Source organism: Bos indicus, chromosome 1 (assembly GCF_029378745.1).
Source record: "Bos indicus isolate NIAB-ARS_2022 breed Sahiwal x Tharparkar chromosome 1, NIAB-ARS_B.indTharparkar_mat_pri_1.0, whole genome shotgun sequence".
Lineage (NCBI taxonomy): Eukaryota > Metazoa > Chordata > Mammalia > Artiodactyla > Bovidae > Bos > Bos indicus.
The window spans coordinates 43,195,515-43,221,653 of NC_091760.1; the positions used below are offsets into that span (position 1 = coordinate 43,195,515).

Sequence of the window (26,139 nt, forward strand, 5' to 3'; positions counted from 1 at the left end):
CATTCTGAAACAATTACCATGCCATGTGGACAGCTGATTGCAATTTGAGAAAACTTTTTTCAAAATCAAAGAATATTGAGAAAATGGGAAATGACAACTTTCAATATAAAATATTAAATTAGTAAAACATGATTAGTTTCTGAGCTGAATAAACAAGTTCAGAAACAAGACTTTCTGCTAAAATGCACTACAAAATATAAGCTACTAGTTTTCATCAGGGATAAACTAAATAATTGCTCCTGAGTAACACAAAACTGTGTTCCATTATGATTAGTTCCAACAGTTACGATTAGTTTCAGAGTATAATAGTTACAATATTGCTGGCAAATTTCTGCAATTGGAAGCCATAATCTAACGAACTCCTCATACCTCAAGTTCTCAAAAATTAATTCCTTCTTAGGCAATACTGTGTGACAGAAGTAAGCTATATATTTCCATTTGAATATAAATTTTGAATTTAAGATATTATATTTGAATATGAATTCACATAAAACATGCAATTCATGGGGTCGCAAAGAGTCAGACACAACTGAGCGACTGAACTGAATTGAACTGAACACATATATATGGAATCTAGAAAGATGGTACTAATGAAATTATTTGCAGGGCAGGAGTGGATACACAGACATAGAGAACAGACTTATGGGCGTGGAGGTGGTGGAGAAAGGAGAGGGTGAGATGTATGGAGAGAGTAACATGGAAACCTTCATTATCATATGTAAAATAGATAGACATATAGTAAACAGGAATTTGCTGTATGACTCAGGAAACTCAAACAGGGGCTCTATAAAAGCCTATAGGGGATGGGATGGGAGGGAGATGGGAGGGAGGTTCAAGAGGGAGGAACATAAGTGAATCTATAGTTGATTACCAACAAAATTCTGTAAAGCAATTATTATTCAATTAAAAAATAAATTGAAAAAAAGAGGGACAGACTCAGCTCAAAGCCCAGTCCTCCTGGTTCTGATTCAACAACTTGGGATTATATACCCCTCCCTACCCCCAGAAATTGAGCAAAGAGCAAGTTCAATCTCACAACCAGTGTAGGCTCTAGAAACTACATCTTTAGCCCCACCTTGTACAAAATTACTACTCTGCTTATTTAATTATATGCAGAGTTCATCATATGAAACGCTGGGCTGGATGAACCACAAAATGGAATCAAGATGGCTAGGAGAAATATCAACAGCCTCAGATATGTAGATAATATCATTCTAATGGCAGAAAGTGAAGAGGAACTAAAAAGCCTCCTGATGAGACTCAGAGAGGAGAGTGAAAAAGCTGGCTTAAAACTCAACATTCAAAAAACAAAGATCATGGCATGTGATCCCATCACTTCATGGTAAATAGCGAAAAAGTGGAAACAGTAACAGATTTTATTTTCTTGGAGTCCAAAAAACTGAAGACTGTGATTGCAGCCATGAAATGAAAAGATGCTTGCTCCTTGGAAGGAAAGCTATGATAAACCTAAACAGTGTATGAAAAACCAGAAACATCATTTTGCTGACAAAGGTGCATATATATAGTCAAAGCTACGTTTTTTCCAATAGTCACGTATGGATGTGACAGTAGGACCATAAAGAAGACTGAGTGCTTAAGAATTGATGCTTTCAAATTGTGGTCCTGGAGAAGTCTCTTGAAAGTCCCTAGGACTGCAAGAAGATCAAACCAGTCAATCCTAAAGGAAATCGATCCTGATTATTCACTGGAAGGATTGTCGCTGAAGCTGAAGCTCCAATACCATGGCTAGCTGATGTGAAAAGTCGACTCATTAGAAAAGACCCTGATGTTGGGAAAGACTGAGGAGAGGTAGGGAAGGGGGCAATAGAGGGTGAGATGGCTGGATAGCATCACCAATTCAATGGACATGAATTTGAGCAAACGCGAGGAGATAGTTGGAGGACAGAGGAACCTGGCATGTTACAGTCCCTGGAGTCTCAAAGGGTTAGACAGGACTTAGTGACTGAATACCAATAGCAAAATTTATTTCCACCCTCCAAAACAGACCCCTTTTATTATATTAAGGAGGAAATAAAATTAAGAGAACTCTTAAGTGCAAGGTTTCATTTCAACTCTCTTCCCCCATAATATCACTTTATAATTTCTGACTGCTAGAAGGCAATGGCACCCCACTCCAGTACTCTTGCCTGGAAAAGCCCATGGATGGAGGAGCCTGGTAGGCTTCAGTCCATGGGGTCACTGAGTCGGACATGACTGAGCGACTTCACTTTCACTTTTCACTTTCATGCATTGGAGAAGGAAATGGCAACCCACTCCAATGTTCTTGCCTGGAGAATCCCAGGAACAGGGGAGCCTGCTGGGCTGCTGTCTATGGGGTCGCACAGAGTCGGACACAACTGACGTGACTTAGCAGTAGTAGCAGCATTCTTTTCATTTACTCCATGGATCAGACACCACCCAGTGAGGATATGGAAAAAGAAAATGCAATATTACTGACAGTTTATTTTTATTTTCACAGGACTTACATACCAACCAAATGGCAGATCCTCTTGTCATTGGTGTTCTTTGTGATACATCTCGCCACTATTGCGAGGACCTTTGATCTGACTGCTCTGTTATGGAATGACCCCCCACCTTCACGTGCCTATGTACTTATTCCTTGAGAATCTGGCCTTTGCAGATTTCTAGATATCATCCACAGTGACCATCCTGCCCCCAGCCAGTTGCTAGAGAAACTCTTTGCCAAGAGCAAAATGATCTCTCTCACTTAATGCAAGATACAATTTTTTCCTTTGCAATCAGAGCAACCACAGAATGGTTTTTGCAAGCAACTATGACGTATGATCACTACGTGGCCATATGCAAACCATTACTTTATGCAGTAAATATGATCAATAGACTATGCAACCAGCTGCTACTTTTGTCATTTTTAGGTAGCCTTGTTCATGCCATACTTCATCATGTTTTTAAATTCAGATTGTGTGTGTTAGTTGCTCAGTTGTGTCTTGATTCTTTGCAACCCCATGGGACTGTAGCCCACCAGGCTCTTCTGTTCATGGGACTCTCCAGGGAAGAAGACTGGAGTGGGTTGCTGTTTCCTCCACCAGGGAATCTTCCTGACCCAGGGATCAATGTCTCCTGCATTGACAGGCAGATTTTTACCATTAGCACCAAAGTCAGATTAACCTTCTGTAATTCTATAATGTAGTACATATACTGTGACATTGTTTAAGATTTCATGTACTGACCTCTGCATTAATTTTCTGATTGTATTTATTTTCTCTGGATCAATACAGGTGTGCATCATTCTGACTGTTCTTTTCCCTTATAAAGTTGTTCTGTTTACGATATTAAAGAAGAATTCTGTACAATGCATGTGTGAATCTGTGTGAGTGCACACTCAGTTGTGTCTGACTCTGCGACCCCATGGACAGTAGCCTGCCAGGCTCTTCTGTCCATGGAATTTTTGCTGTTTCCTTCTCCAGGGGATCTTCCTGAACCAGAAATCCAATGAGCATCTCTTGCATCTCCTGCATTGGCAGGCAGGTTCTTTACCAGCTGAGCCACCAGGGAAGCCTGTACAAAGCATAAGGAAAGCCTTTTACACATCTCTTAACTATCTCTTTATACTCTGACCCTCTATTCTCCATGTGTGTGCTCCCTGGATCTGCAGAAGCAGATGTTCAAGATACCATGGACACTCTATTTGTGAACTGTCATAATTCCTTTGTTAAATACAGTCATCTAGTCTGAGCAATAAGAAAATCATAGATTCTCTGGCAAAATGTTAAAGAAAAATGTTTAGATCTCATACTAATGTGTTCTTCATTCATTAGAAGTCACATAAGTGTGCAGATTAGATATGTATTGATTAGTGTTCAAAGTTTTTCATTTATAATTGCCCTAGAATTTTAATGACTGAAAGACAGAGTATTAATAAATATATTAAAATATATGAATGTGTGCATGCGTGCATGCTAAGTTGCTTCAGTTGTGTCCGACGGTTTGCGACCCTAGGGACCATAGCCCCCCAGGCTCCTCTGTTTATGGAATTCGCCAGGTGAGAATACTGGAGTGAGTTGCCATGCCCTTCTCCAGGGGATCTTCCCGACCCAGGAATCAAACCTGAGTCTCTTACATCTAACCTGCATTGGTCGGCAGGTTCTTTACCACTAGTGCCACCCAGAAAGACCAAATTATCCCAAAATATCAAAGCCATAGAAGAACTTAATTGAGTGTTCGAGTTAAATTAAAGTAATTAAAGAGGAAAACAACATATTATACACAGATGTTCTCAATGTGGCTTCATAAATGCGTTATGCACTACAATAGTGCAATTGCTCTAAACTCAATTCTCATATTACACAGATAAATCAGCAGAAATGAGAAGATAAAAAGAAAAAATGAGAAAGGAGTTAAATAAATGAAAGTCAGAACAAATTATAAGAGGATGTTTTTAGCCCAGTGGGTGTCCATAAATAATGAGAAGAGGGGAGCTGCCTCTCATTGTCCATGATACCTTGAAAGACACTGTCTAGTTTTCTTGTGTGTTATACAGTAATCTGAAAAGCTTCACTAATTCAGAAAGCTAAGAGATGAGGTTTCAGATTTAATTGATGGGCATAGAGAAGAAAAGTGAAGTGGCAGAATAGGAAGGAAATGGGCTCAACCTTCCTACAATTTAGAAATGATGAAACTGATAAGAAAAAGGAAGTAATATGGAAAAGTTATTGGAATATATTGTTGAGTAACAGAGGCTTCAAATGCATATTACTGAAGTTCAAATAATTGTAAGATGATACGATATCATCTTATCATATCATATGAGTAGCTGGGAAAGATAAAATGAACCAGGAGCTTGCATGATTTGTGCCCCTGAAGTGCTTAAATGTCATCTTTTGTCCGACTTTATACTCTGATAATATGTGATTTATCTTCAGGTCCATTTCTTTCCTTCCAATCTCACCACTGAATCCATACACATTCCTGTTGACACCACTGAGGACCTAAAATTACTCACATTTGTCATTTGTAATAGTTTTGTTACTTCTTTTATGTCATGTTGATATTCTCTTACTTCCCAAACATTACTATTAGATTATTCTTTATAAACAGAATTCTGATTAAATAATATTCCTCTTCAATAACTTTTGATGGATTGCCATTGCCACCAGACTATGCATGTATATATGGTATACATATGCAGAACTTCATATATGAATGTTCAATTTGTTAAGATCTATGCAAAGAGTCAGACATGACTGAGCGACTGAACTGAACTGAACTGAATGTATCGATAACATGATAAACACACACACACACACACACACACATACTACTCTGAATTTGCGGATATTATTTGAGCACTTTTCTTCCAAATTTAACTCTGAAATCTCTGCTTCCACAATTTTCCTAATGGACCATATGTTATACCAAAATTAATTATTGAAAGCCTCAGGACAAAACTTTCTTTCTGGTACATGTTTTATTTTCATACAGGTCTCTCCACTGAGAATGCTTCCTCTAGGTATCTATCTTCATCTCCAATTGAAATGGTCCTTCCTTCAAAGTTTAAATGTTACAGTTTTGTTTCCACAAATGATCTTGTGTAATAGTGTAATACTTATTTTTAGCCTATATGTTTTTTTTTAGATTACAGTTTACAAGTCTCGCTATTCTTTAATCTTTTGTGGTGCTTATTAGCACAACTGTTTACATACATGAAGTCCTAAATAAGCATTTAAGAAATATATGTAAAATTGAAATAAATATTACTTTCAGTTCAGTTCAGTCACTCAGTCGTGTCTGACTCTGAGACTCCATGAACTGCAGCACGCCAGACCTCCCTGTCCATCACCAAATCCCAGAGTCCACCCAAATCCATGCCCATTGAGTCAGTGATGCCATCCAACCATCTCATCCTCTGTTGTCCCCTTCTCCTCCTGTCCTCAATCTTTACCAGCATCAGGGTCTTTTCCAATGAGTCAGCTCTTTGCATCAGGTAGCCAAAGTATTAGAGTTTCAGCTTCAACATCAGTCCTTCCAATGAATACCCAGGGCTGATCTCCTTTAGGATGGACAAGTTGGATCTCCTTGCAGTCCAAGGGACTCTCAAGAGTCTTCTCCAACACCACAGTTCAAAAGCATCAATTCTTTGAAACTCAGCTTTCTTTATAGTCCAACTCTCACATCCATACATGACCACTGGAAAAACCATAGCCTTGACTAGACGGACCTTTGTTGGCAAAGTGTCTCTGCTTTTGAATATGCTGTCTAGGTTGGTCATAACTTTCCTTCCAAGGAGTAAGCATCTTTTAATTTCATGACTGCAATCACCACCTGTAGTGATTTTGGAGCCCCCAAAAATAAAGTCAGCCACTGTTCCCACTGTTTCCCCATCTATTTCCCATGAAGTGATGGGCCCGGATACCATGATTTAGTTTTCTGAATGTTGAGCTTTAAGCCAACTTTTTCACTCTCCTCTTTCACTCTCATCAAGAGGCTCTTTAGTTCTTCTTCACTTTCTGCCATAAAGGTGGTGTCATCTGCATATCTGAGGTTATTGATATTTCTCCCGGCAATCTTGATTCCAGCTTGTGCTTCCTCCAGCCTAGCGTTTCTCATGATGTACTCTGCATATAAGTTAAATAAGCAGGGTGACAATATACAGCCTTGACGTACTTCTTTCCCAATTTGGAACCAGCCTGTTGTTCCATGTCTAGTCCTAACTGCTGCTTCCTGGCCTGCATACAGGTTTCTCAAGAGGCGGGTCAGGTGGTCTGGTATTCCCATCTCTTTCAGAATTTTCCACAGTTTATTGTGATCCACACAGTCAAAGGCTTTGGTATAGTCAAAAAAGCAGAAATAGATGTTTTTCTGGAACTCTCTTGGTTTTTCAATGATCCAGCAGATGTTGGCAATTTGATCTCTGGTTCCTCTGCCTTTTCTAAAACCAGCTTGAACATCTGGAAGTTCACGGTTCACATATTGCTGAAGCCTGGCTTGGAGAATTTTGAGCATTACTTTACTAGCATGTGAGATGAGTGCAATTGTGTGGTAGTTTGAGCATTCTTTTGCATTGCCTTTCTTTGTGGTTGGAATGAAAACTGACCTTTTCCAGTCCTGTGGCCACTGCTGAGTTTTCCAAATTCGCTGACATATTGAGTGCAGCACTTTCGCAGCATCATCTTTAAAATACTTCAAATGAAGTTAGAGTCTTTTACTTGATATCAATTTTGTAATGAGTTCAGGGGGATCACTTGCTCTGGGATGACTACTGCATGTCAGTTTGCCACTCTAAGTTTCTTTCAAGACAGTCACAAGTATCATACACCTAAAGTGAATTAAATATTTTTCTTTTTATCATGAGGATTATTTCCTGGGATATATCAGGAGAAGCTCTTAAGTTAGATGTTTTCATCAAAATATTTACAATAATATTATTGTTACATATTTCTGGAGGTACTCACAAAGTTAAACCAGGTCAACTTCCAAGACAGATACATTTGTTATCACTGGAAAAAAATTACTTGTCGGGATTATATGATTTTTGGACCATAATTCTCAAGGAAATTTCATATGCAAGCTATTCCTTATGCTGTAATAATATGATGAGAAGGGATGTAAGTCAGCCTCATTTGAGGGTTACAGTTAACAACTGTATCATGATATTTCCATTTATTTTTCAGTATAAAGGAAGAGGTTCACTAAATATACAGTCTTTATATCAATCAGAATTATCCAGGGTAGTACCAACGGTAGGTACACATATATGAAGACAAATATAGAAATGACCTTATATCACTCTCTTCGTAAACCTATATCTACACATACATCTATATCTACGTATATGTATTATTAGATTTTGGTCACCATATTATGGAGGCTGAGAATACCTGTGATCTGTTATCTGCATGGTAGAAATCCAGGAGAGCTGAGGCAGTTATCAGGTTTGAAATCAAAGAACTGATGGTATACATTCTAGACCACGTATGAAAAGCTGAGAACCAATAGCATGGAGGGAAAAATAAGATTCATGTTCTGTCATGAATCAGATTCAGTCAGCCTTCCTCTGCCTTTCTGTTCCATACAGGCCCAGAATGGATGAGATTTCACTCACATACAAAGGGTGCTGTAATCCACTTTACTAAGTCTACTAAGTCTATACTAATCTCTTCTAGAAACACACAGACACACACAAAAATAATGATAACTGGATATCTGGGCAATCTAGATCAAGTCAACGTGACACAAAATATGAACCACCACAAGTTCACCTGTTGTCAGCTTAGTTACCACACATAGCTGATGGTAAAGAATCCGACTGCCAATGCAGGAGATGCAAGAGAAACAGGTATGATCTACAGGTTGAGAAGATTCTTTGGAGAAAAAATGGCAACCCACAACAAACTGTGGAAAATTCTGAGAGAGATGGGAATACCAGACCACCTGACCTGCCTCCTGAGAAATCTGTATGCAGGTTAAGAAGCAACAGTTAGAACTGGACATGGAACAATAGACTGGTTTCAAATTGTGAAAGGAGTACATCAAGGCTGTATATTGTCACCATGCTTATTTAATTTATATGCAGAATACATCATGTGAAATGTCAGGCTGAATGAAGCACAAGCTGGAATTAAGATTACAGGGAGAAATACCAATAATCTCAGATATGCAGATGACACCACCCTATGACAGAAAGCAAAGAGGAACTAAGGAGCCTCTTGATGAAAGTGAAAGAGAAGAGTGAAAAAGCTGGATTAAAACTCAACATTAAAAAAAAAAAAGATCATGGCATTGGTCCCATCACTTCATGGCAGAGAGTTGGGGAAACAATGGAAATAGTGACAGACTTTATTTTTTGGGGCTCCCAAATCACTGCAGAAGGTGATGGCAGCCATGAAATTAAAAGACATTTGCTCCTTGGAAGAAAAGCTATGACAAAACTAGACAGCATATTAAAAAGAGGAGATGTTACTCTGCCAACAAAGGTCTATATAGTCAAAGCTATGGTTTTCCCAGGAGTCATATAGATTTGTAAGAGCTGGACCATAAAGAAAGCTGAGCACCAAAAAATTGATGCTTCTGAACTGTGGTGTTGGAGAACACTCTTGAGAGCTCCTTGGCTGCAAGGAGATAAAACCAATTATCCTAAAGAAAATCAATCCTGAATATTCACTGGAAGCTCTGATACTTTGGTCACCTGATGCGAAGAACTGACTCATTAGAAAAGACCCTGATTCTGGGAAAGACTGAAGGCAGGAGGAGAATGTGATGACAGAGGATGAGATGGTCAGATGGCATCACCCACTTGATGGACATGAGTTTGAGCAAACTCTGGGAGTAGGTGATGGATGGGGAAGCCCAGCATGCTGCAGTCCATGGGGTCACAGACTCAGATACGACTGAGCATCTGAACTAATATTCCAATATAGACTGCTATGTATAAACCTAATGGCAACCACAAACCAAAAATCATAATAGATACAACACATAAAAAGTAGAAAGAAATACAAGCCATAAGGTTATCAAGTCAGACGGGAAGAAATCAAAGAAGAAGAAAACATAAAAAAAGAAGTACAAAACAACTAATAAAATGGCAGTAAGTACATACTATCAATAATTATTTTAAATGTAAAAAGACTAAATGCTTCAACCAAAACATACAGAAAGGCTGAAGGGATACAAAAATAATACCCATATTTATCCCACAGATACTCACTTCAGATCTAAAGACCCACAGAGACTGAAAATGGAGGGATGAAAGTTATTCCATATAAATGGAAATCAGAATAAAGCTAGGGTGAAGTGAAAGTGAAAGTTGCTCAATTGTGTCTGCCTCTTTGCTACCTGGACTATAAAGTCCATGGAATTCTCTAGGCCAGATTACTGGAGTGGGTAGCCTTTCCCTTCTCCAGGGATCAAACCCATGTCTCTAACACTGCAGGCAGATTCTTTACCAGCTGAGCCACAAGGTAGCAATACTTATATCAAATGAAATAGACTTTAGAACAAAGACAGGAACAGGAGACATAGAAACACACTACATAATGATCAAGGGATCATCCAAGAAGATATAACCATTGTAAATATTTATATACTCCACATAGAAGCACAATACAGAAAGCAAATATTGATGAACATAAAGGAAGATGTTGACAATAATGCAATCATAGTAGGGGACATTAACACTCCTCTTACATCAGTGGATGGATCATCCACACAGAAAATCAGTAAGGAAACTGATTTTCAAGGATTCTTTAAATCAAATGGGCTTAATAGATATGTATACAGGACATTCCGCCCCACAACAGCAAGAGCACACTGTTTCAAATGCACATGGAACACTCTCCAGGATACATCACGAATGGCAGCACCCAAAAACAAGCCTTAGGAAATTTAAGAAAATTAAAATCAGATCAAGTATTCTGACCACAATGTTTTGAGACTAAAAATCAATAATGAGAAAAACAAATCCCTGCAGAAAACACAAACACGTGGAAGCTAAATAACACACTACTAAAAATTCAATGGATCAATGAAGAAATCAAAGAAGACATTTTTTTAAAAAAGGGGAAAAAATGGAAACACAATGATCCTGTAAAGGCAGTTATTAGACGAAAGTTTACAGCTAAACAAGTCTACCTCAGAAATAAGAAAAATCTCATTCCTGAGTAAAAGGAAATAAAACATACAGGTCAAAGCAGAAATAAATGAAAGAGATTAAAAGAAAAAAATATAAAAGATTAATGAAACTAAGAACTGGTTCTTTGAAAGATAAACAAAACTGTTAAACCTTTAGCCAGACTCATCAAAAGAAAGAGGATCTGAATCAAAAAAATAAGAAATGGAAAAGAATAAATGACAACCAGCACTACAGAATTACAAAGGATCATAAGAGATTACTATGAACAAACTATATGTCAATAAAAGGGACAACCTAGAAGAAAAGGATAAATAACAAGATATGTACAGTCTCTCAAGACAGACCAGAAAGAAATAGAAAATATGAACAGACCGATTACCAGCAGAGAAATTGAATCAGTAAAGTAACAACAACAACAAACACAATAAAACCCCCAACAAACAAAAGTCCGATACAAGGTAGCGTCACAGGTGAATTCTATCCAACATTTAGAGAAAAGTTAACACCCATCCTTCTCAAAGTATTCTAAAAATTACAGAGAAAGGAAAGCTTCCAAACTCATTTTACATTGCCAGGGTTACCCTGATATAAAAGCTAGAAATACATATATCACAAAAAATTATAGGCCAATATCTATGATGAACACCAAGGCAAAAGTCTTCAAATGAATATTAGCAAACCAATTTCAACAATATATTTAAAAGATCACACTTGATTAAGTGGGTTTTATACCAAGTATGCAAAGATGGTTCTACAAGTCAATCAATGTGATACACCACAGCAAAAAAATTGAAGAATGAAAATCTTATGATCATTTCAATACATGCAGAAAAACCTTTTGAAAAAATTCAACATCAATAAAGTTGCAAGATACAAAATTAATATGCAGAAATCTGATGCATTTCTATGAATTAACAATGAACTATCAGAAACAGATATTAAGGAGACATCTCATTTATAATTAGATTAAAAAATAAAATACCTAGCAATAAACCTACCTAAGGACATAGAATAACTAAGAAAAGTATAAGACACTGATAATAGACATGAAAGCATACACAAATAGATGAAAAGACACTGTGTTCTCTGATTGGAAGAATCAACCTTGTTATAATGACATACTACCCAAGGTAATCTACAGATTCAGTTCAATCCCTGTCAAAGTATCATGACATTTTTCATGATAGAACAAATAGTACTAAAATTTGAATTGAAAAACAAAATAATTCAAATAGCCAAAACAATCCTGAGACAAAATCACAGAGCTGGAGGTATATATACTCCCTGATTTGAGAATATACTACAAATTAAAGTCATCAAGACAATATGGCACTGGGACAAAAACAGGTGTATAGATTAATGGAACACAAAGGAGAGCCCGGACATAAACCCATAAACTTATCATTATTTAATCTACAGTAAAAGAGGAATGACATACAATGAGAAAATTCAGTCTCTTCAGTAAGTGCTGCTGGCCATAAACAGGAGTGAATTTGAGTTAGTTGAACTGAGGTGGATGAACCTAGAGCCTGTTATACAGGGTGAAGTAAATTAAAAAGAGAAAAACAAATATCATGTATTAACACGTATTTATGGAATCTAGAAAAATGGTACTGATGTACCTATTTGTACGGCAGGAATAGAGATGTAGACATAGAGAGTGGACTTGTGGGCACAGCAGGGAAAAGAGAGGGTAGGACAAATTGAGAGAACAGCATTGAAACATATACATTATCATGTGTAAAACAGATAGCTAATGGGAAGCTGCTGTATAACACAGGGAGCTCAATCTGCTGCTCTGTGATGACCTAGAGAAGTGGGAGGTCCAAGAGGGAGGAGACAAGTGTGTACCCATGACTGATTCATATTATTGTATGGCAGAAACTAATACAACATTGCAATTATCCAGCAATTCAAAATAAATTTAAAAAATAAGTGCTGCTGGGAAAACTGGGTGCTACATACAAAAGAAGGAAATTAGAACACTTTCTCACATCATATACAAAAATAAACTCAAAATGGCTTAAAGACCAAAATGTAAGACCATAAATTCTTAAAGTGGCTTCCCAGGTAGCACTGCTGCTGCTGCTGCTGCTAAGTCACTTCAGTCATGTCCAACTCTGTGTGACCCCATAGACGGCAGCCCACCAGGCTCCGCCATCCCTAGGATTCTCCAGGCAAGAACACTGGAGTGGGTTGCCATTGCCTTCTCTAATGCATGAAAGCGAAAAGTGAAATTGAAGTCACTCAGTCGTGTCCGACTCTTTGCAACCCCATGGACTGCAGCCTACCAGGCTCCTCTGCCTATGGGATTTCCTAGGCAAGAGTACTGGAGTGGATCACCATTGCCTAATCCTCAGGTAGCACTAGTGGTAAATAATTCACCTGCTAATGCAGCAGACATAAGAGATGTAGGTTTGATCCCTGGGTTGAGAATATCCCCTGGAGTAGGAAATGGGAACCCAAACCAAAATTCTTGCCTGGAGAATCCCATGGACAGAGAGCCTAGTAGGCCCCAGTCTATAGGGTTGCAAAGAGTCAGACACAACTGAAGTGACTTAGCATGCACAAATCCTTACAAGAAAACATACTTGAACATTATTTGACATAAATCATAGTAATATCTTTTTGGATTTGTTTCGTAAGACAGAATAAACATTTTCAATATAATTTGTCATTGGAGGAAATGCAAATTAAGACCATAGTGAGATATCATGACCTACCTACTGAAATGATAAAATTGGAAAGACTGCTTATACTGGAAGCAACAATGCAGACACCTGTTAAATTTAAAAGAAAAAAAAAACCAAACTGATAGATTAAAAAAAAAAAAGAGTGAAAAGATAGTTACACAATATTGAAGTGGGCAGTATGTTTAAGGCAAGGGTGGGTTATCTTGAAGCCTCATATTATGTGTGTTGATGCACATTTGTTACTTCATCTGTCTGCTGAGTTTTCACAGTGACTTCTCTTTATCTATATTTTCTTTTTCACCTCCTTTTTAGCTTTCACTAGCAGAATTCGACTGAAGTGACTTTGCAGTAGCAGCAGCAGAATTCTAATTACATAGAAGAATTGAAAAATGACCCCAAAAGTGTCCTTTGCTTTACCTCTAATTTCCAATCAAATCCCAAGTAGAAGTTAAACATGCCTTGTATATTCAGATATAAAAACACATCACAATTGTCATATTATAATATTTTGATGTAAATAATGCCATTATTTTCTTCAGTGATGCTCAATGGCAACTTTGTTTATACTTAAAGGCAAATCTGAACATGTGACCACCATGTTCAAAATCCCTCAACAGTTTTCATTTAAGTTGGGGTATAGAACAAAATCTCACCTACCATGAGATCTGATGTGACCCCACCAATGCTGGCTTCCCTTGACCACTCTGACTCCTCTTTGTTTTTCTTTTTATATTTCTGCTACATCTGCAAAATTTTTTGGTTTATTTCTCTAATTATCTGGTTTTTTGATAAGGTAGGCCTGCAGATGATGAAACAGAAGAAGGCAAATGTCTGGAGATAACCCCGTATTAGAAATGTAGACACACAGTCATCACTACTTAAACAGAATTTGCATTTTAAAATAACCTCTGGAATATTCATAGGGATTAATGTTTGAGAAGCACTAACCTAGGCCACTTCCCACAGTGGTCCTCGGTTTTCTTTTTCCCTTTTCTCCTCCTGCGAATTTTGCCTAGTAAGATGTCTCACTAGTTTTCAGCTTAAAGTAGGAAGTCAGGTGTAGTTGTGGAATGTGAGCCATGGTCTGCACAAGAAGAAAAATTTAGGAGTTGACTGCTAAAGAGAATCTGTAACTTTGGCCTCACTGAAATCATGTGTGATGAGCTCAGACAATACTGTACTCAGCAAAGAAGTAAGACTATCAAATTTATAGATAAACTGGAGTCTGCATAAACATTTCAGAAGTGCCTGTGGTGGAAAGAAGTGGTATGAAGTGCAATTTCAGTTGATATACCTGGCAACTGGCTACAATTACTTGATGTTTATGATTTCAGTCTGTAATGCCCAATGAGACAACCTGGATTTCTCATACATGTCCAAGTCCAAAATGCCCAGTAGACCAGCTTAGCTTTGTCCTAAAGGAAATCTTTGGGCATTATCAAGGGAATTTGAGTTCTAAGCTCTTTCTTCTTCTGACAAAAGCACACAACTGTACAACTTATTGACTCCCTGTTAAAGACAAATTCATATAAACAACAGTTTCCAGAACTTGGAAAATGAAGCCTTCAAAATGAAACAGTGTACAAAGAACTGTTGCCTGTATTATTGTCATTGCAGTGCTCTTGTATTATTTTCTACTTCAGAAAGCTGAACTCTAAAAGGATCTTGAAAACTTCTTAGTAGATATTGGTAAGAGAGAATGATTTCTATAATATCATTATGTTTTTACTGAAAACAAAGAGTCGGACACAACTGAGCAACTGAATTGAACCGAAAGTTAAAAATACTATAAAATTTATAATTTGATTTGGTTTACAAGATATCAAAATAGCCAGGTGAAAATGAAAAACAAATAGTGAATAATCTGTATATTTTATTACTGTGAGTAAATATGGTTAAGCAAGATAGCTCTAAGGCCACATTGTAATCCTTAATGATATTTAATTATTTGGTTACTATAAGTATCATATAATTATTCCATAAGATTAGCTTTGGTAAACTGGAACATTAAATAAATTAACAGTGGGTTGAAATATTTAGGCCACAATGTTTCCCATGCAAGATCTTCCTGACAATTGTATTCAAAATATTTATTCTACTTAGTTAACCTACATTCACTACTTTTCCATGTATTTCTTAGGTTATTTCACTGAATATGTAAATATATCATCTATCTATCTATTTATGTATCTTCTGAAATGGTAAAAATACCCCTCTAGTCTCTTTTGATCTTTAGTAAAAGGTAGGCCTTAAGTCCGGAGAAGGGAATGGCACCCCACTCTAGTACTCTTGCCTGGAAAATCCCATGGATGGGGGAGCCTGGTGGGCTGCAGTCCATGGGGTCGTGAAGAGTCAGACACGATTGAGCCACTTCACTCTCACTTTTCACTTTCATGCATTGAAGAAGGAAATGGCAACCCACTCCAGTGTTCTTGCCTGGAGAATCCCAGGGATGGCGGAGCCTGGTGAGCTGCTGTCTATGGGGTCGCACAGAGTTGGACACGACTGAAGCAACTTAACAGCAGCAGCAGCAGGCCTTAAGTACCCACACTGAATTAAGAATTTCTGATTATTTATTAATTTGGGATTGCCTGGAAGAACTGCAATTACAGGTACATTGCCTTTATTCAGTTTTAGTTTTTAGCTCAATTTGATTCTGCTACTAAAAGTTGTGGAGAAGCAAATGCTATAAAGAAAAACTGAATTTCTAGATAAATTCAGCCTTGACTACAGTAATAACAATGATAAAGCATCTTTTAAATATGAAAAGAACTTTGAGGCAATGCTAGTATATTTATGAATAATTTTAAAATAAATTGAAAATGCAATACTATTTCATATATAAATTCCATACAAAAATAAACTTGGAATTTTGAATAAAAGTAAAAGAAAGGTTTCCCAGTACTGCCAACTTTTGATGAAACCAGAGTTAAGACAAATATTTGCCACCACTAAGCCCCCAAACTCTGAGACTTTTATTTCATCTTCAACCTTTCTAATACTTTTCTCTCCCCATTTCCTGATCTTTCCTATGTTTATCCATGGTCCTTAGTCTCTTTCTGCTTTTTGTTCCTTTTTGTTTTCTTTTCACTCAATCAAATTTTCCACTTCACTTCTCTACCCATTCTTATCTCAATATCCTTGAAAAACTACATGATATTGTTCTACAGGAAAAAAAAATTCACATCTGTCTTCCAGTGGTTCAGTTCAGTTCAGTCAGTTGCTCAGTCGTGTCTAACTCTTTGCGACCCCACGAATCGCAGCACGCCAGGCCTCCCTGTCCATCACCAACTCCCGGAGTTTACCCAAACTCACATCCATTGAGTCGGTGATGCCATCCAACCATCTCATCCTCTGTCGTCCCCTTCTCCTCCTGCCCCCAATCCCTCCTAGCATCAGAGTCTTTTCCAATGAGTCAACTCTTCGCATGAGGTGGCCAAAGTATTGGAGTTTCAGCATCAGTCCTTCCAATGAATATCCAGGACTGATCTCCTTTAGGATGGACTAGTTGGATCTCCTTGCAGTCCAAGGGACTCTCAAGAGTCTTCTCCAACACCACAGTTCAAAAGCATCAATTCTTCGGTGCTCAGCTTTCTTCACAGTCCAACTCTCACATCCATACATGACTACAGGAAAAATCATAGCCTGGACTAGACGGACCTTTGTTGGCAAAGTAACGTCTCTGCTTTTTAATATGCTATCTAGGTTGGTCAAGAAATGTAAACTGTTCTCAACATATTAGATACTTTCTTTCATTCTTCTCACTGCTGTGCCACTTCTCATTGTTCTCTAACTCAACTCTGTTTCAATATGAAAACTGCTCTCACTAAAGCCACTGCTGCTGCTGCTAAGTCACTTCAGTCGTGTCTGACTCTGTGCGACCCCATAGACGGCAGCCCACCAGGGTCCCCCGTCCCTGGGATTCTCCAGGCAAGAACACTGGAGTGGTTGTCATTTGCTTCTCCAATGCATGAAAGTGAAAAGTGAAAAGTGAAAGTGAAGTCGCTCAGTCGCGTCTGACTCTTCGCGACCCCATGGACTGCAGCCTACCAGGCTCCTCCGTCCATGGGAGTTTCCAGACAGGAGTACTGGAGTGGCGTGCCATTGAGGTTATTTAGTATCCCCTAAGTTTGCTCATCTTCAGAATGTCTTTCTTCTCTTCTAAATCTTCTTCTTTCTGTGCAAAGTTTTAAATGACATAATGCTTTTCTGTGTTCTAAATCTGCTCACTTCTGAAAAAAATTTTAAATGATGAAATTGCATTATTCTAATATAACTTTTCCACTACTAATTTTCATGTATCATAGTAAGAGTAAATAAAATAAAAAATATTCAGGTTAGTATATGCTTTTATTTCAACTACACTCAGCAGATTCTGTTTTAAAAATAAATGATGTCCCTTTTCCATTTACTACATTGCATTTCAGAGGTCATCTATTAAGGATATGGAAACAAAAAATGCAACGAAGCTGAGAGAGTTCATTCTCACAGGACTTACACATCAACCAGAGTGGCAAATACCCCTGTTTCTGCTGTTCTTTATGATATATCTCATCACCGTCATGGGAAACACTGGTTTGATTGCACTCATCTACAATGACCCTCAACTTCATATCCCGATGTACTCTTTTCTTGGGAATTTGGCCTTTGTGGATACTTGGTTATCATCCACAGTGACCCCCAAGATGCTAGTCAACTTCCTGGGCAAGAGTAAGACAATCTCTCTCTCTGAATGCAAGGTACAATTCTTTTCCTTTGCAATCAGTGTAACCACAGAATGTTTTTTGCTGGCAACCATGGCATATGATCGCTATGTAGCCATTTGCAAACTGTTACTTTATCCAGTGATTATGACCAATAGGCTATGCATGCAGCTGCTAGTCTCATCATTTGTAGGTGGCCTTATTCATGCCTTAATTCATACAGGTTTTTTATTCAGATTAACCTTTTGTAACTCTAACATAATACTTCATTTTTACTGTGATGTCATGCCACTGATTAAAATTTCTTGTACTGATCCTTCTATTAATGTTCTGATGATATTTATTTTCTCTGGCTCAATACAGGTGTTCACCATTCTGATAGTTCTTGTCTCATATACACTTGTTCTCTTTACAATATTAAAAAAGAAATCTTTGCAAGGCTTAAGGAAGGCCTTCTCCACCTGTGGGGCCCACCTCCTGTCTGTCTCTTTATACTATGGGCCTCTTCTTTTCATGTATGTGCGACCTGGATCCACACAAGCAGATGACCAAGATATGATGGACTCTTTATTTTACACTGTCATAATTCCTTTCTTAAATCCAATTATTTACAGCCTGAGAAATAAGAAAGTTATAGATTCCCTGACAAAAATGTTAAAGAGAGATGGTTATATTTCATAGTATTATCCGTACTCTTTTCATTTAAATATTAACGAAATTATGTGGTTTAGATGTTACTATGTGATAGTGTTCAGTTTTTTTTGGATGTATAATTGTTCTATTATTTTAGTGACTTAAGACATTAGTAACTAATAAATCTCATAAAATAGATTTATATTCTTATTCAAAACACATAAAAATTTAATCCTCTTTATAGAATACTAAAATAAAGCAAAAAACCCCAAATATTTTCTATGCCTGTATGTTCTTCAATGTGGTTTTAAAATGCATTAAATATTAAAACAGAGCAGTTCCTCTGAAGGAGACTTGTTTATGATGTCTTTGACACTTATAAGTCAATCACATTTAACTCCAAAGTGGAGGCAGAGGTATTTGAATGAAGAGAGGCAAACCCTAGGAATTCTGCTGGCCATCAAAAGGTCTTACATTCCACTTTATTTGGTGCATGGTGAATTTCATGTCTCATGGGAATCAACTCTCATATCACAGAAAGAAATAGGAAAGCAATGAGGAAAAAAAAAACGACAGGGCATCTAAGATACTGAAGACGAAGAGCTAGACTATGAGAGATGCTTTTACCTTAGTGTGCTCCAAGAGAGACACAAAAGGCAAGTTATCTCTCACTATCTATGGTGATTTCTAAAGTCCTTTCTAGCTGTGTATGTATTTGTAGGTCAATCTGGAAAACTTTTCTAAGAAAGTTAATAGATAAGCTAAAGGTTTAGGATGGATAAGAATGAAAAGGCAGAATTGGGAAATAATGGTCAATAGTCCTAGAATTTTTTTTAAGTGACATTAATTAGAAAAAGAAATAGTCACATGTAAAGGTTATTGGAATGTGTGGATGACAATGAGAAGTTTTGCATACTAACATGCATACTAACAAAGTTCAAATAATGTTAAGATATGATACCATACTGCCCAGTGAGTGGCTAGCAAAGACATGAACAAGAGTTTGGGTGTGTGTGCTCCAGATGTTCATTTTCATTCCATACTCTAAGACTAATGAGTGATTCACCGTCAGGTCCACCCCTTGTCTTCCTCTCACTATTGATTCTAGGTATATTCTTGCTGATACCACTGTGACCCTCACCTTCATAACCACCTACCTCTAAAACTCTAATTACTTGTTGCCTCCATTCTGCTGATTCTCTCTTATGTCCCAAACATATCTGCCAGATTTTTCTTTGTAAAAAAAACTGAGATTAAATCATATAACTCCTCAAGGATTTTTAATGGACTCTCGTTATTACTGAGTTTTCCAAATTTGCTGACATACTGAGTGCAACACTTTAACATCATATTAGGTAGTCATTAAGGGAATCAATGGTGTTATCAGGGGAATTTTATTTTATTATTCCTTCCTCTTCTGGCAAGTGCACATAGTTAAAATGTATATAAGCAGCATTTTCCTGGGCCTGGAAAATTAAGCCTCCAAAGTGAATCTGTGGAAAGAACTGTCACGTTACTGTCATTCTGGTGCTCTTGTATTATTTTTTGCTTCTGAAAGCCAAACTCTCAAAGAATCTCAACAATTTCTTAACAGATATAGGTAAGAGAGGATGACTCTTATAATATTCATTTTAAATAGAAATTTAAAATACTTTTAAATTTATAATAATTTTGATTTGGTTTACAAGATACCTGAACAGTCAGTTGAAAATTGAAAGTAAATAGTGAATAATCTGTTTATTACTGTGAGTAAATATGAATAAGCAGAATAGTTCTAAGGCTACATTTTACCATTTAATCATACTTAATTATCTACTTAGCATAATCACAAGACTCCACAGGATAAGAGTTGGTAAACTAGAACATTAAATTAAAAGTTGATTTAAATATTTAGGTCACAATGTTTCCTGTGTAAGTAATCTTTCTGATAATTGTGTTCAAAATATTTATTCCATTTAATTAACTACACTGGTGGATTAAATTTTAAGTTATATCACCTAAATAGTAACCCCTCTATCCTTTCATCCACTCCTTAATTATTTCATTGAATATATCTGTGTACATATATATGCAAAAGTGCTGGAAACGGCCCTCAATCATTTTGACCTTTATTACTTCATAAGTACCCATACACTGAATTGAGAATTTTTCATTATTTACTGATTTGGGACTGACTGGAAGGAAAGCATATTTCAAATAAATACACAGTTAACAGCTGCAGTTATTGGCACTGGTTATTTATATGACCTTTATTCAGTTCCAGTCTTTGGCTCAATTTTATTCTGCTAATAAAACCTGTGGATAAGCAAATACTGTGACGGAAAACCAGAAGGATTTCTAGAGAAAGTCAGCTCTAATCTCTAATAGCAAAGGTAAAGTATCTTTCAAACATGAAAAGAAGTTTGATGCAGTGTTAGTATATTTATAGGCACTATACATTTCTGAAGTCAATTTATTTCAATTAAACACTGTCATACACAAATTCCGTAGGAATAAAAACTTGGATATTTGAAGGAAAAAAAAAAAGGAAAGTTTCCCAGAGTTGAAAAATTTCAAGGAAAACTACGGTTAATATAAACATAAACCCCCAAACCGTTGAGACTTTCCCCTTATTTAATCTTCAGCCTTTCCCTGATACTTCCTCTCCCTCCTCATTTCCTTCTCTTTTTACACTTATCCATCTATGCTCCTCCCTCTCTTCCTGCTTTTTGTTGTTTCATGTTTTCTTTCCACCCACCTACACTTCTCATTCTACTTCTCTACCCACTCTCATCTCAATGCCCACCTCTATCTCTTTTGAAAAATTTCATGACATTTTTGTACAAGAAAAAAAAAAATCTCATCTGTTCTTCACATCTCAGATACTCTGTTTCATTCTCCTCACTGCTGTGCCATTGGCTTCCATTCACTTTCCAGTGTTCTTTGATTCAGTTCTATGACAAAATGGAAACTGCTCTCATTAAAGCCACTAAGAATCTCTTAATTCCCACGCTCAGTTATCTCTGTTCACTCCTTATCTTACAAGAGCGGTTACTTCACTTTGGGCACTCTACTTTCCTTTGTGCTTTTAAAGTATTTTCCTCTCTTTAAGTTCCCTACATTCAGCTTTCCAACTCCTTCCCTCTTCTCTGATCACTCTGCTCAGTAGCCTTTTCTGGTCTTTCCTTTTCTCTTTTTTTGGGTGAGCTAGTACTCTTGGTTCCAAGAGGAAAACAGTTAATTGAATGAAAACTGAATCCAACAAAGAAATACTAGGAAAGTTGGAGAAACCCACTGGAGAAATGGGTAGTCAACACTCCAAATCATGTTCTAGCTCTAGCTGAATAGCCCTGATGTCATTGTTGCTGAACTTAAATACCACAAATCACACTGAAAATGCCATTGTGATGGGCACAGGATTCATTTTCTGAGGACATGATACTGTTCCCTTGGTTGAGTTGGCAACCAAAATTCTCTTCTGCACACATCAAGTCTTTGTCATTCTCTCTATATATTCCAAATTCAGTGTATGTGCAGTAGCATTACTAGCAGTAGATCAAGCCCCTTTACATTAGGTTCAGGAAAAAGTCAGTTTCTAGAAGTTTGGTTTCTAGACTTATTAGATAGAAAATAGGATCAGGTGCTATGTATCTTAAATTATGTATATACCTATACACACACACACACACACACACACACACCTATCCACTTTTAAATCTCTTTAAATTTCCTCAAATTTATTTTCATGCTTTATTTCCCTTTACCTTATACACATTTTCCAATGAATAGATCATACTATATATTAGCCACTTCTATGACTCCCAAGTCATTGTTTTTTATTTTTATTAAGGTTTTGTAGAATTATATTTGTAGAATTATATACCTGGGTATTCAGAGGATGCTCATTGCAAAAACTGGCCATTTCATCTGAGCTTTCAAACATCAATTTTTGAAAACTGTTTGTGAGTTAGGATTTTTTGAGCTGAAGCCACCAATTCTCCTTGTTAGTCCCTGCATTATACCTTTCTCTACTCCAAACTAAGATATTTTGGTTTGTTTGACCTCACAGTACATCGGGGACACAAGCCTGCATTCAGCAACACAAAGGAGTCTTCATTCTGATCTATTTCGGTCTCTCACTTTGTCTTCTTTGTCACTCCTAATGTCATATCACACATGAAATAAGAACTTCCCATACATTTAAATCACCTGGGGAATATTTATACAATATATATTATTAGACTTCATTCAAGATCTACTGATCCAAGTCTACAGTAATACTTCAGAATCTATAATTTGAACAAAATTTTCTCAGACAATTCAGATGTGTAATCTAGTTTGAGAGTCACTGGACAATAGCCACAACTTCCTGATTAGTATTTATGACACAAGTTTCTCTCCCTGCAATCTATTTTCTGCAGTCAAATATTTAATTTCAAAAATAACAGATGTTGTCACTTCCTGTTTTATATGTTTCCATTTCTTGCTTATTTCTTGAAGAATATAGCTCAAGATCATTCATATGGCATTCAATTCATTTTATAAACTGGGTCCTTCTAACATCTGTACTTAAATGCTGCATCCATGTCCTACACATAGAATTTCTTGACCTCATTCTATAGTATCCCCTAATTTTGCCCAGAAAGTCTTCTTCTCTTCTAAATCTGTTCATTTTGGTACAAATTTTTAAATGTTGTAATTGCACTGTTTTAACATAATTTATACAAGTAATTTTTATGTATGATGTAGTAAGATTAATAAAAAGCATTTAGATAGTATATGGTTTTATTTCAATTACATTCAACAAATATTGGTTTTAAAATTCTTGATAACTTTTTTTCCATTTACTGCACTTGTTTCAGAGGCTATCTATCAAGGATATGGAAACAAAAAATGCAACAGAGCTGACAGAGTTCATTCTCACAGGTCTCACACATCAACCAGAGTGGCAAATCCCCCTGTTCCTTCTGTTCTTGATGGTATATCTCATCACCATCATGGGGAACCTTGGTCTGATTGCTCTCATCTACAATGACCCTCACCTTCACATCCCCATGTACTTATTCCTTGGGAGTTTAGCATTTGTGGACGCCTGGGTATCATCTACAGTGACCCCCAAAATGCTGGTCAACTTCCTGGGCAAGAGTAAGATGACCTCTCTCTCTGAATGCAGGGCACAATTCTTTTCCTTTGTCATCAGTGTAACCACAGAATGTTTTCTTCTGTCAACAATGGCATATGATCGCTATGTAGCTATTTGCAAACCATTACTTTATCCAGTGATTATGACCAATAGACTATGCATGCAACTATTAGTCTTATCATTTTTAGGTGGCCTTATACATTCCACAATTCACACAGGTTTGTTATTCAGAGTAACGTTTTGTAACTCTAATATAATACATCACTTTTATTGTGACATTATGCCACTGATTAAAATTTCTTGTACTGATCCCTCTATTAATGTTCTGATGGTATTCATTTTCTCTGGTTCAATTCAGGTGTTTACCATACTCATTGTTCTTATCTCTTATACACTTATTCTCTTTACAATATTAAAAAAGAAGTCTATACAAGGAATAAGGAAGGCCTTCTCCACCTGTGGAGCCCACCTTCTGTCTGTCTCTTTATACTATGGGCCTCTTCTCTTCATGTATGTGCACCCTGGATCTGAACAAGCAGATGATCAAGATATGATAGACTCTCTATTTTACACTGTCATAATTCCTTTCTTAAATCCAATTATCTACAGCCTGAGAAATAAGAAAGTCATAGATTCACTGACAAAAGTGTTAAAGAGATATTCTTAGATCTCATAGTAATATCTGTTTTTACTAAAGCATTAAGTAAATTGTATAGTTTTGATCTTGCTATGTAATGATTAATAGTCAAAATTTTTTGTACTTATAATGTCCTATAATTTTAGGACTTATGTTAGTACCTAATAAATTCCCTAAATAATTTTTACTTCTTATTACAAAAATTTTAATTAACTGTTTATAGAATACCAAAACAAAGCAAAAAACAAAGGCAAACAATCATTTTATATGCTTTTATGTTCTAGAACATGACTAAAAATGCATAAAGTACTAAAATAGTAAAGTTCCTCTAAGGGGGAATTGTTTATGATATCTTTGATACTTATAAACCATAGACCTAGAGACAGAGACTCTTACTACTTTTAACTCCACAGTGGAGGCAGGTTGGTATTTGATTGAACAGAGGCACATCCCAGGAATTTCGTCTGCCATCAAAGGTCCCATATTCATAACTTTCATCACAAGAAACACTGGACTGGAGGAAACACAAGCTGGAATCAAGATTGCTAGGAGAAATATCAATCACCTCAGATATGCAGATGACACCACCCTTATGGCAGAAAGTGAAGAGGAACTCAAAAGCCTCTTGATGAAAGTGAAAGAGGAGAGTGAAAAAGTTGGTTTAAAGCTCAACATTCAGAAAACTAAGATCATGGCATCCGGGCCCATCACTTCATGGCAAATAGATGAGGAAACAGTGGAAACAGTGTCAGACTTTATTTTTATGGGCTCCAAAATCACTGCAGATGGTGATTGCAGCCACGAAATGAAAAGACGCTTACTCCTTGGAAGGAAAGTTATGACCAATCTAGACAGCATATTAAAAAGCAGAGACATTACTTTGCCAACAAAGGTCAGTCTAGCCAAGGCTATGGTTTTTCCAGTGATCATGTATGGGTGTGAGAGTTGGACTATAAAGAAAGCTGAGCACTGAAGAACTGATGCTTTTGAACTGTGGTGTTGGAGAAGACTCTTGAGAGTCCCTTGGACTGCAAGGAGATCCAACCAGTCCATCCTAAAGGAGATCAGTCCTGGGTGTTCATTGGAGGGACTGATGTTGAAGCTGAAACTCCAATACTTTGGCCACCTGATATGAAGAGCTGACTCATTGGAAAGACCTTGATGCTGGTAAAGATTGAGGGCAGGAGGAGAAGGGGACGACAGAGGACGAGATGGTTGGATGGCATCACCGACTCACTGGACATGGGTTTGGGTGGAGTCTGGAAGTTGGTGATGGACAGGGAGGCCTGGTGTGCTGTGATTCATGGGGTCGCAAGGAGTTGGACACGACTGAGTGACTGAACTGAACTTTCACTTCTTGTGGTAATCACCTGTCATATCACAGAAAGAAAAGGAAAACAAGGAGGAAAAAAATGGCATGGGAGTAAGACAGTGAAAACAGAGCTACACTGCAAGAGATGCTCTTAGCTTAGAGTGATGCTTAGGAAAAGGCAAAGAGGCATGTTTCCTTTCATTGTCTATGACTTCTACAGTCCTTTTTGTGTCTGTATTCTATTGATCAACTTGAAAAGCTTCATTAACTAAGAAAGCTAGGAGATTAGATTGAAGATTTATGCTGTATTGCCTAACAGAAGAAGAATGAAGGGGTAGGATAGAAAAAAGTGGATCAATATTCTTTGAATTTTTAAAAAGTGAACCTAGTAAGAAACTAGAAACATGTAAAGATTATCAGATTATCAGGATGT

At 37.0% G+C, this 26,139-nt stretch overlaps 2 protein-coding genes and 1 pseudogene across 2 annotated transcripts; all 3 read left to right on the forward strand.

Moving 5' to 3' along the window:
- Positions 1-2,429: 2,429 nt before the first annotated feature.
- LOC109562282 (olfactory receptor 5H1-like) lies at positions 2,430-5,664 on the forward strand (annotated as a pseudogene).
- Positions 5,665-17,726: 12,062 nt separating this feature from the next.
- LOC109562290 (olfactory receptor 5H8-like) lies at positions 17,727-18,683 on the forward strand. Its single transcript, XM_019965382.2, has one exon. It carries the CDS (start codon positions 17,745-17,747, stop codon positions 18,681-18,683), a length of 939 nt encoding a protein of 312 aa, XP_019820941.2. The 5' UTR covers positions 17,727-17,744.
- A 4,769-nt stretch (positions 18,684-23,452) lies between these two features.
- On the forward strand, positions 23,453-24,424 carry LOC109563943 (olfactory receptor 5H8-like). Its single transcript, XM_019967436.2, has one exon. It carries the CDS (start codon positions 23,495-23,497, stop codon positions 24,422-24,424), a length of 930 nt encoding a protein of 309 aa, XP_019822995.2. The 5' UTR covers positions 23,453-23,494.
- The last annotated feature ends 1,715 nt before the right edge of the window (positions 24,425-26,139 follow it).

What these genes read in the sequence shown, in the direction of transcription:
- LOC109562290 (XM_019965382.2), top strand. Translation starts at nt 17,745, where the DNA reads ATGGAAACAAAAAATGCAACGAAGCTGAGAGAGTTCATTCTCACAGGA.
- LOC109563943 (XM_019967436.2), top strand. Translation starts at nt 23,495, where the DNA reads ATGGAAACAAAAAATGCAACAGAGCTGACAGAGTTCATTCTCACAGGT.